The sequence below is a fragment of the Poecilia reticulata genome, linkage group LG8 (genome assembly GCF_000633615.1).
Source record: "Poecilia reticulata strain Guanapo linkage group LG8, Guppy_female_1.0+MT, whole genome shotgun sequence".
NCBI lineage: Eukaryota > Metazoa > Chordata > Actinopteri > Cyprinodontiformes > Poeciliidae > Poecilia > Poecilia reticulata.
This window is the reverse complement of record NC_024338.1, coordinates 11,558,806-11,570,934: the sequence shown is the minus strand read 5'-3', so window position 1 is coordinate 11,570,934 and position 12,129 is coordinate 11,558,806. Positions and strand designations below refer to the sequence as shown.

General features: G+C 36.4%; 2 gene segments (V, D, J or C); both read left to right on the top strand.

The window, feature by feature from the left end:
• The first annotated feature begins 7,886 nt into the window (after positions 1–7,886).
• On the top strand, positions 7,887–9,547 carry LOC108166470 (Ig heavy chain V-III region 23-like). The segment is given in 3 exon segments: positions 7,887–7,935; positions 8,012–8,331; positions 9,503–9,547. Coding segments are annotated over 3 exon segments (414 nt in total).
• A 1,147-nt stretch (positions 9,548–10,694) lies between these two features.
• LOC108166512 (Ig heavy chain V region 5A-like) lies at positions 10,695–11,151 on the top strand. The segment is given in 2 exon segments: positions 10,695–10,737; positions 10,817–11,151. Coding segments are annotated over 2 exon segments (351 nt in total).
• The last annotated feature ends 978 nt before the right edge of the window (positions 11,152–12,129 follow it).

The following is a 12,129-nucleotide window of genomic DNA, read 5'->3' as shown; positions in this document are numbered from 1 at the left end:
CCTGAAACCAGAGGACTCTGCTGTCTATTACTGTACACGAAACACACAGTGGGTCATGTGAGCACAGAGGCTGTACAAAAACTCCTCACAGAGCAGACAGAAAACAACACTGATATTGACAAACTAAGCAGACAAATAAAGCCTCAGTTGATTTTGTGGTTTGAGTTTTCCTGTTTGTTTCTGTTAAGACAGAAGGAGATATTATCCTACCTGCTGTGGAATACAGATTTTATATTGGTCTACATTTTTCGTTAACATATTAATGTACGAAAAAAAAACTCATGAAAAATTCATTCATTAACTGCCAAAAACAAAACACAAAGTAGACAAATCTTCAACATTATGTATCATCCCTGTCTAGTTTTTATCAGTGTGTTTTATCTTTAATCTCGTTTTTGTCTTGGTAAGAAAATTTCAGCTTAAGATCTGACATTTATATTTTTCATCAAGAGTTATATGAATATATTTWAAATATTTGTTATGTTCTCTGAAAGTGTAGTTCATGACATGGTTAAAAATATAAATTTAAATAAAGTATGCAAAGCCATAATCAATATATGAATTGAATTTATTAAATGTCTTCACAAGGCTCATTTGTATAATGAAAAAAAACCTTCTTAAAGATATTAATCTTTGAGCAKGTATTAAACATATTCTTTCATTAATCACAATTATGTTTTATTGTTTAGAGACTTAATAAAATTTGAAGTTGTGTTTTCATCTGCTRTAATCAGAAAATCATAATTAGTAGAATCAGAGTCTTGGAAACATCAGTTTCTGTGGATATTGTATAAAATGTGTTTCACAAGTGAATGGAGTTAATTATTTTGTGATTTTGTTTCCATTAATATTCAAATTTATTTCTGTACTGCTGAATTTTTGCACAAACCCTTCTTTTCTTCTTCAAAGGGGAGGAGTCAATTCAAACTAACTGCACTTATCTGTTTCCGAGTTTAAGAGCTGCAGTAAATCACCGACTAACTCGCTGCAGAGTGAGCAGGTAGAAATGACTCCTACAACGATAAGATCCWRGGCTGTGTTTGCTTTTCTCATCCTGTTTGTTAACTGGACAGGTAAGACAATAAGGTTTTTAACCAACTTGTTGACTATGCAGAACAGAACCATTAGAAGTCAATCRATAACAATTAACCTGCCTGCAGGAACTGATGGYCAAACTCTGACTGAGTCTGAACCARTGGTGAAAAGGCCTGGAGACTCCCAGAGACTGACCTGCACATATTCTGGGTTTGGTGGTCATTACTGGAACGCTTGGATCAGGCAGGCAACTGGAAAAGGACTGGAGTTTCTYGCTACTATCAGTGATAACAGTGGCAGAATCTACTACTCTCAGTCAGTYCAAGGCCGGTTCACCATCTCCAGAGAGAACGRCAGAARYCAGGTGTATCTGCAGATGAACAGCCTGACAGCTGGAGATTCTGCTGTTTATTATTGTGTCMRCCACTCACGGTGYGGCAGAAAGCAGAAACACTGTACAAAAACTCTCCTGTGCATAAAAAAACCCAACAGATGACATAAGGAGGAACKTTTTACTCAAACCTCCAAGAGAAACATAATCATTGGACTCCATTAAGCAACCTTCCTCTGCTGGGCAAATAAAACAAGCCGGCTTTGAAAACCTTCTAAGATTCGTTGTTARTATTTGTTTCCTTGTTTATTTTTAAAGTGTTGAGATCAWTCTGCCAATGTCTACTGTTCTCTACTTAACAGCATTCCTTTGTAAAAATGTCTCAATGTTTACAACTTGTCTTAATTTGCAGCTTCTATGTGCATAAAATTGTTTTAGTGTAATTTACAGTCATCATCAACCATTAAAGAGCAAAAACCTTTGACTGAGTAAGTTTCYCTTTGTTTTATGTGATTMAGATAGAAGAATAAKRTAAAACTGAGTAAATCAATTAATAATAAATGATAACCTTKTAATTATCAAGTTTGTATGAMAATTTTARGACAGTATCTATCAATGCYAATTAAATCAAAAGATATGTATATGGTTTGAAATGATGCAATTTAAGTCAAAAGCAAAACAKGTCTACGCTCATTCACTGTTGTGAACTTGCTTCTGTATGAAACTGCAAAGATCCAAATATGTTTGGGTTGTATTCTGGGAAAAAACAAAACAAAAACATTGTGTTTGTTCAGGAAGTTACATATTTTCGCAAGAAGATGTCATTTGGATGTCGTTCTGAAGATGAAATCATTAAGGCATTTCCAGAGGGTGGAGATTTCTGACCCTCCCCTTCAGTGACATAACGATGCAAATTTGCAGAGAGTTCAGAGTATTTCTGCCCTGTTGATTCATCTCTTATTTTGTGTGGAGCATCAGGTCTTATCAGAGATTTCAGGATGATGAAGGCACTGACTTTTCTATCCTTGCTCTTTCTCTGCCCTGTAAGTCATCTTGCGTTTTAAAGTTGTACTTGTTTTTTTTCCCAATAACAAAAAAATATATATATGAATGCACTGTGTTCTTTATTTTAGGTTGTAAATGTCAAAGTATGGAGTCCATTCCTTCTAGTGCAGTGGTGAAAACCCCTGGAGAGACYTTGAGTCTCTCCTGCAGAGGATCTGGCTTCACTTTTAGCTGCTGTTGGATGCACTGGATCAGACAACCTGCAGGAAAACCACTGGAGTGGATGGGATTAATCTACACTGATGGGAGTGGAACACCTTATTCTAGCAGTCTTCAGGGCAGAATTGAAATCACCAGAGACAACAGCAAGAACATGGTGTATTTAACTCTGTCTAACTTACGGCCAGAGGACTCCGCTGTGTATTTCTGTGCCAAGGACGCACAGTGTTCAGACYAGTACAGAAGACTGAACAAAAACCCCATAGAAATATTTCCATATTGACCATAAGGTGTCAGTGTAGRCTGAGAGCATGACGACCCAAAGTGAGCARTGGCTGCAGTACATGCACTCTAACCAACAGCATTCTCATTGATTTGTCCTCTCGTTGTGAATTAAAATTTCCCAAAGGTGTAACAAAATTACATTTCTGTCCTGTGTGAAGAAACACACATAAGATGTTTCTTTTAGTGGAAAAACTTGTTAAATTAGAATTTTTTTTTTAAAAGGACCACATTAGTCTCATTTTGTTCTGTGCAATTAATTTATTTTTTATTTTTCTCAAATTGTATARTCCAAAATTATACAAGACATGTTTTTTAAGCCTCACTCTACTTTTAAAGAAGACAGACTATTGTATTTAAGCATCTTACAAGACATTGTGTTACTTCATAGTCTGTTCTAATTAAATATTGTACAGTTTGTGTTTCAACTTAATTTATTAGCATTACACGTATGCACTGAAATAATCAAAAGTAAACATATTGTCAATTGTATATACATGATTTCAAATTTCAGAATGAGATACTGTTAAATTCAGTCAATGCCATGTCACTGAAGACCCTTGAGGTAAATATAAACATATACAAACATTTTAACAGAAAAGACCCAGAGCAAATAAAGAMAATATCACAACAATTCCAGTAAATCATGGTATGAAAAAACTAAGAGGGTGTAGAAAAAAGTGAATATGGACATATAAATACTCACCATGGAGAAAACAGATGCTACTCTGAGTTTCTTCTGCTCTCAACTTTTCAAGWACCTTCAAAATAAAGATTGGTTTAAAGACAAGCAGCAATACAGTGTTGTGTTGTAGAGAAGGTAGAAAGGGGGTTAAATCACCCTCTTTATTTGTAATGTGCACCAAAATGTTTTAATTTCAACATTATTAATTGCATCAGTGGTTCCCCATTAGTTTTCTATGTTCTCAAAGCACAGAGCAGTAAAATTCATTTCAGAATTAACAGAGTATTTTTGTGTCTTCCTGAGGAGGAGGAGGAGGATGGGTCAATGCAAAACAGATAGAGCCAATTTCTTCATATGTGTTGCAGATCAAAGTTCAGCAGTTCATTATGACAAACAAGCCAAAAATGAGCCTCACAGCAGGGACGTTTACAATGACCAGAGCAAGTTCTTTGATTGTTTTTCTCATTGCATTGAGCGTTATAACTGGTAAGATGAAGGAGTTTTTGATGAAAGAGAGTAAGAAAATGTTCAGGTGGTTACAATAACTAGTTGTTTCCATTTCTACAGGCACCGATGGTCAAACTCTAACTCAGTCTGAATCAGTGGCTAGAAGACCAGGAGAATCCCACACACTGACCTGCACATTTTCAGGGTTCAGTAGCAAACCTTACATTCACTGGATCCGGCAGGCAGCTGGGAAAAGACCAGAGTGGCTCGGCTGGATCAGTGATGATGGTAGTAGGAGCGGATATTTTGAATCAGTGAAAAATAGGTTCACCATCTCCAGAGACAACAATAGACAGCAGGTGGATCTGCAGCTGACCGGTTTGAAGGCTGAGGATTCTTCAGTTTACTATTGTGCTCGAGCCCCACAGTGACACAACAAAGCAGAAACACTGAACAAAAACTAACCATCTGAAACAAGCTCCACGTTTCATCAGCAATTCTTACCTAGGGCACATTTATGCAGCACCAACAGTCTAAACAAAACCAAAACACTGTTTGTTATAGTCACTGTTGTATGAGTGAAAATGTATTAAATATCTTGTGATCCAGGGCTTTAGAGTAKGGGGCTCTTCAAACATGAACAATTTACCTAAATCAGGTCTAAAAAACAAATGAACAAACTAAAATTTGTAGAAATGGAAATGTATGTTTCAATGATGTTTAATCTTAACGTTTTGAAGCCTTGACATTTATATAAAGATTCATTTTAAGACAGGAAAGAATCTGGATCAGTGGTTTGTTTTTATTTATTTTTTTGTAACTGCAACATATCAAAAAACATATTTATGAGCTTTTGGAAAAATAACAGCTATTATAAAACATAAAAAAAACTGACTGTTTACTCATGAAAACATCATGTAATATCTGGATTCAAGATTTATTCTGAGGAGGGGTTTATGCAAAACAAGAGGATGTCATCCATATATCTACATTTGATTTAACTAGGTCTGGCAGAAAGCAGGTGACAAACAGATGATCAGAATGGACTACAAGACAGGGCTGCTGCTTTTCACAATCTGCTGTCAAGGTGAATTATTTTGAGTTTTATATAAGYTTAAGGCTGATGTGAGTCCATGTCAAGACTAATTTTTTTCACCCCTACAGGYATTTATGGCCAAAYGCTGACAGAATCTGCCCCGGTGGTTAAAARCCCAGGAGACTCTCACAAGCTGACCTGTACAGGATCTGGATTTACATTTAGTAACTTCTGGATGCACTGGGTCAGACAGGCTCCTGGTAAGGGGCTGGAGTGGGTTGCCCTTATTCAGAGTACATACACTGCTTATGCTCAGTCAGTCAAAGGCAGATTCACCATCTCCAGAGACAACAATAAAGACCAAGTGTATCTGCAAATGAACAGCCTGAAGGTGGAAGATTCTGCTGTTTATTATTGTGCTCGAGATCCACCACAGTGACTCCACCTGGTTCTGCAGCTGGGCAAAAACCCACAGTGTTAATACGTTGTGATAAAGTGACAGGAGTATGTTTTGCATTTTATTTAAAAATAAAAAAAAGTGTAATATATCAGTGTTGTACTTCAAAARTAAAATAAAAAATAAACAAGTACATACTGTAGATAAATAATGTAGAACTAGCAGGCAGTTTGAACAGAGGGCAAAACCAGGAAAATTTAAACTATGACTACTATAAATGCAATTCTGTTTTTCACAGTTTCACATGTTTGTTGTGATTCAAGAATAGTAATACAAAATACACTACAATCTTACCCATTGATTATTAGACAACTTGAAGCTACGTAAATAAAGATGCATACCACACCACACACATTGTCTTATRAATAAGATATGAAAAGTTTTCATGTGAACTATGAACTAAATCTTTAAGTCATYAATAATTTCCAACATTTACATCCAATTAAAAGAAGAAACATTAACAATCAGTGAAAAACTGATCAATAGTGTTTCTCCTGTCAGGACGAAAACAATATAAACTGTAGACAACAGCAACTAAATGAATGGGTTGTTTTTTTTCTTGTAACTTTTTATGATTTATTTAGAAAGGGCTCTTTGTGTAAAACATAGCTGTTCATTTGAGGATAATTTTGGCATTTGGTTAAGAAAGGCTCAATAACTATCAAAACCTAAATAACAGATCTCATCTACTTTACTGTTACATTGTAGGGTTTATGGTCATACAGTGCAATACATGTGTGACAATACATCACAAATGATCAGCCTGAAAATGGAAGACAATACATATAACAATATATATTGTTGTATTGATTCAACAATATTAACTTTTGCCAGAAAGCAAYGCTATAGAGGAAGTTAAAATAAACCAGGACATGAATTCAGCAAACATTTAAATGACCCATAATAATAAGCATCCCTGTCTCCACTGTTACATTTTTATTATACCACTATGGCAGAGTATTYATTTAAAGCAGATATGTCTTATTGCAACAGATATGTCAGATGATTGTTTTAATTWCATCATGTTGAGGAGGAGGAGCCAATGCAAAACAGACAACTTCATAACATAAGTCACAAAACAATGATGCTTTGATTCATCACAACAAATTGCAASCAGACCAGACGACYTTCATGATGATCAGACCGACTCATTTAGTTGGTTTCCTCTTTGYGTTTTGTTCAATAACTGGTAAAACATGACTTGGTTTTAGTTCAAACAAACTGATATTATATTGATGAGGCTGTTTTAACAAACTGTTTTATATTTCAGGTTCTGATGGTCAAACACTGACTGAGTCTGAAYCAGYGACTAAAGAACCTGGAGAATCYCACAGACTGACCTGCACATATTCTGGGTTTAGTAGCACTCCTTACATTGCTTGGATCAGACAGGCAGCTGGAAAAGGACTGGAGTGGATTTTAACTATTTACAGTGATAGTAGTATCAACTACGCTCAGTCTGTGAAAAACCGTTTTAGCCCCTCTAGAGACGATAGCAGAAACCAAGTGTATCTGCAGATGAACAGCTTGACGAGTCAGGATTCAGCTGTTTATTACTGCGCTCGAGAGTCACAGTGACACAGAAAGCAGAAAAAACTGTGCAAAAAGTCCCTACGCTGACAACATGAACTGCTKTAACAAGAAGCCACCACAGGTGGCACCAAAAGGCCACTGAAAATATTAGATCCATTTCCTGTAACAGCAAAGCTTTTAGTTTCACAAAATATCCTCTGAGCTTTTTACACTTTTCATCCAGCAAGTTTTCAAACAGAAATTACTGATTCACTGTGAAATGTGTCTATATGAATATATTATGGTTCATACACATGAATTGTCAGAATAAATCATACTCTGATTTATCTGTCTTGCAATATTGGAATAGAGAGTAGAGGATATAAATCTGAGTCTTGTTTATCATTATTAAAGGAATTTCTTCACCTGGTGAAGATCAAAATTCTATGCAAAAGTACATTAAATATCAACCTTATTAAAAATGTGTATATTTCATGCAAATACAAATATATACAATCAAATATATTTTGGTTTAAATTTCCCAGAAATCATTTATATTTCGACTAAATGTGACTGGAAATGACTGATTTCATGTAAACCGTTTCTGAAGGTCCTGAAAAGCACTATTTAAGTCTCTTGTCATTTTATTTAATTTTAAGTTTGTTTTTATTTTACAAAAARAAGAAGGAAAATAATGTGCATCTCTCACTACGTACTATTTTCACTAAACCCAAATCTGTTCTTGATGAAACTTAAATAATTATTCAGAATTTGAACAGGTCTAATCTTGTGGTTTTCCCCTGAGGAGGAGCTAATGCAAAGAATCATCTTCCTGCTCTATTTATATACAGAGAGAAACAGGAGAACACAGCTAAACATGATGGACTGTAGGTCAGGGCTCCTGGTGTTCACTGTCTTCTTTGCAGGTGAAAAGATTAATGTATATTTTCTTTAACTTTCTTTTATGTGTCMCATTAGTTACTCACACTTCTGTTTTTGTAGGTGTTGCTGGTCAGACTCTGACMGAGTCTGAACCAGTGACTAAAAGACCAGGAGAATCCCACAGACTGACCTGTACAGGCTCTGGATTCAGATTCAGCAGCTATCCCATGAACTGGGTCAGACAGGCTCCTGGGAAAGGACTGGAATGGATCGCTTTTGTGCACACAGGCAGTAGCTCTCGCTATTACTCCCAGTCTGTCCAAGGCAGATTTACCATTTCCAGAGACGACTCCAGCAGCAAAGTCTATCTGCAGATGAACAATCTTAGGACTGAGGACACAGCAGTTTACTACTGTGCCCGAAGAGACACTCTGACAGATGTAAACAGGAGACTAATACAAAAACCACTTCCTCTATTCCTAACAGTGTTTTCTGTATCAATCTTCAAGAACTTGAGCTAACTCTAAAGTATGCATAGTAACAATACTGCCATTACTAACTTATTGAGGCTTACAAGGACAGTTGGGTTTTTATTGAATTAATTTATCACATATAAGTTTGTTTGATTTTATTCAGTATACAATATTATTATACTAATTCTGCAGTAATTTTTTTTTTCAATTAAGAAGTACACATTTTACTTTCTTTTACTGATGTGGAGTGAAGCTGTATTATTGAACAGTGAGAGGTTTCATTCTTCTGAAAATCTAATTTCTACAAATTAATGTAGTATTTTTTAGATGTGAAACCCACCACTTAACCTGTTTTAAGGGGCAAAAATAGATTAAATCAATTACATTTTTAGAAGGGTAAAATTTTTTATAGGACTGGCTTAGGTTGTAACATCTAACCTGCATTTTCAGAGCAATGGTTAAAATATGGACATCATTATAAATTAGTGTTAGATCAAATAAAAGCAGATGTTCTGGTTAATCCTGAATCCAGAGCTTTTGTTGAGAACTCCTTCTGATCTCAGATGAGATAAAATATAAGTTAAGTTGATTAAGACTAACATCAAAAAAACTTATTAACATAGCAGAAAACAATTCACATCACATTTAAATACTACACTAGTGAAGCCGTGTGGAAGAAGATGGTCAGGTGCAGTGGTGACTCCTGAAGGGAGGAGCTGAAACAGGACTTGAGAAACACTTTGACCACTAATTGACTTTGTAAAACACATCATTCCTCCGCAGAGCAACAAGGACGTTTCTCTCTGTGTCAGTTTTAAAAGCAGCACAGTGTGATATTTACATATTTACAGTTTCCAATCAACACTAGAGTTACTCAATCCTCGTGATTCTCTGATGCAAATCTCTAGTCTGTGGTGTATTTCTGTCCTGCTGAGGAGTCTCGCAGATCTACTTTGAGTGAAGCATCAGAGCTCACATCATCAAGATGAGGAGATTCACTCTTCTGCTGCTTTCTGTCACACTGCATTGTATGTTCTCATGCATACTTCAGGTTTATCTCATATATATTCCCTTTTTTGAATACTTTTAGATCTTCTTTTTCTCCTCACAGCTTTTTTCTCCTCTTTCATTGGAACAGGTTGCAGTGGTCAGAATATGGAGTCCATACCTTCCAGTCCAGTAGTGCAGAGACCTGGAGAAAGTCTCAGTCTCTCCTGCAGAGGATCTGGGTTCACATTTAGCTGCTGTGTTATGATCTGGGTCAAAGAAACTGCAGGGAAACCATTAGAACTGCTAGGCAGCGGGTTCTCTGATCCGAGTAGGAACAGCTATGCCAGCAGTGTGAGAGGACGTGTTGAAATAAGCAGAGAAGACAGCAACAGCTTGGTGTACCTGCACCTGTCCAACCTAAAACCAGAGGATTCTGCAGTTTATTACTGTGCCAAAGAGTCAGCACAGTGGTTCATGAAGTGGAGAGGCTGTACAAAAACCCACCAGCGTGGCAATAGAAACTGTAAATGGGAAATTACATATAAACACCTTCACAGAGACACACAGTGTGTGAACACATTTCAGTGTTTTATGAACAGGTGTTTTATCATGCAAATTCATAAGATGAACTACAACTACAGCATCTGAAATATACAATGAAGTACCTCCTTTTAAAAAAATAAATGTAATATTTTTCTTCGATAAAAAAATATATTCTGAAAATTTAGCGTTTTAAATTTCCCTTTTCTTTAATTGAAACAGTACGTAAGCTTTTAAGCTGCCAGACCTTTGAAATAAACTTAAAGCAGCAGTGTTTTTTTAAGTAGGACCTCCATCATTAGATCAAAATACAAAACTTTTTGAAATGAGAATCGTTTTGTATCTGGTGATACAAAATTATGTTATTCTGATAGATTACAACTTCTTGAAAATATATAAAAGGGCACTTTCTATCTCTCTGTCTTCTCATTCTGCTTCTTATATATAACACTGGGAAATGTTACTGTGTTACTATAACAACCTTTCTCATTTAAAGGTTATAACAACTTTCATCAATCTGTCAAAAAAAGTGATCCAGGAAGTGGTACTACTGCCAATCTCCTTCAGTCAATTGGCGACAAACTGCATCAAACACACGGCCAACATTTAGGGCAATTTAGAGTTTCCAATTATCGTAACATTCATGTTTGTAAGATGTGAGAAGAACCTGGATATTGACAGTGAGAAGAAAAAAATGCCACATACAAAGGACCTGGTGAGGAGTGGAAATGCAAATTCAGCAAGTTTCTCCATCACTCAGCTATAAAGACCTCCTCACACTGTATCCTTTACCACAGATCATGTTCCGACTAATTCTACTGCAGCTGCTTCTGGCAGCAGGATGTGAGTGTACAGGTTTGCTAAACCACTTGATGTTATTTTGCACAACTAATTTTTCAGAAATGTGTTTTTTTTTCAACAGGTGTGAGGTGTGAGCAGCTGACACAGCCATCATCCGTAGTTTTGCAGCAAGGCCAGCAGCTATCCATTGGCTGCCAGGTCTCTTATTCTGTGGGTAGCCATCACACTCACTGGATCAGGCAACGACCAGGAAAAGGGCTGGAGTGGATCGGAGGAGCTCGTGTTGGATATGCAACATACCAGAAAGAATCTCTAAAGAACAAGTTCAGTTTCAGCTTGGAGTCTTCCAGCAACACAGTGACTCTGAGCGGCCTGAATATGCAGCCTGATGATACTGCTGTGTACTACTGTGCCAGACAGTCACAGTGATATAAAACATTAGTGCAGCTGTACAAAAACCCCACAAAGCCTGAGCACATTGTGAAGCCAGGAGAGGGAGGGATTCTCAACATACTTGTAATTTCAAGAGCTTTTGAGAAACGCTGTCCTCTAAATGTGCTCAGTAAAGATTGAGAAATGTATCAAGTTCTTGTTTTATAACTGGAAATCACTGAAATACATATTATGGACTGAAAGCAAAATCATGTTAATGATGTCAAGCATAAAAGGGAACAATAAAAATGCTACCAAACAAGGCCGATTCATTGAATTAATTATTTGCTTGATGACTGGGAATTTTTTTCAACTTATTTTATCAATATGATGTCACTGAACGACAAATAAAAATGTCTGAGTACTTTGAAGAAAAAAGAAAGAAATGTCCAAAGTAAATCACAGTGATACCAACTACATTTTAATCAAGTTAATGAAAATACAAATACAATGTGGTTTTGTTGCAATCAGACCCAATTAAAAAAGAAAGCACTGAATTACTGAAAAAATTATCCCTGTACTCTGCAATCCCCCTTTACTAGAAGATCTTCAAAACCTGAGAGAACAGAGACCACAGACACTCCCTCTGACGGATGTGATGCAAATCTGCAGTCTGGTCAGGGTATTTCTGCTCACTCACTCGTCTACTGTGTGAGGAACATCAGAGGATTATTCTCTAACTTCAGGATGATGAATTCTCTCAGTCTTGTGTTGTTTGTTGTCTTCCTTCCCTGTAAGATGTCTTGCTTTTATGAGCTGTGCAGTTCTTTGATAATTTATAGTTGTCATTAGTAACAGAAAACATTTTTTCTTTTCTATTTAGGTCTTACAGGTCAGAGTATGGAGTCCATTCCTTCCAGTCATGTGGTGAAAAAGCCTGGAGAGACTCTGAATCTCTCCTGCAGAGGATCTGGATTCTCATTTGATTGCTGCAGCATGCACTGGATCAGACAACCTGCAAGAAAAGGACTCCAGTGGATGGGACGTGTATACAGTCATGGG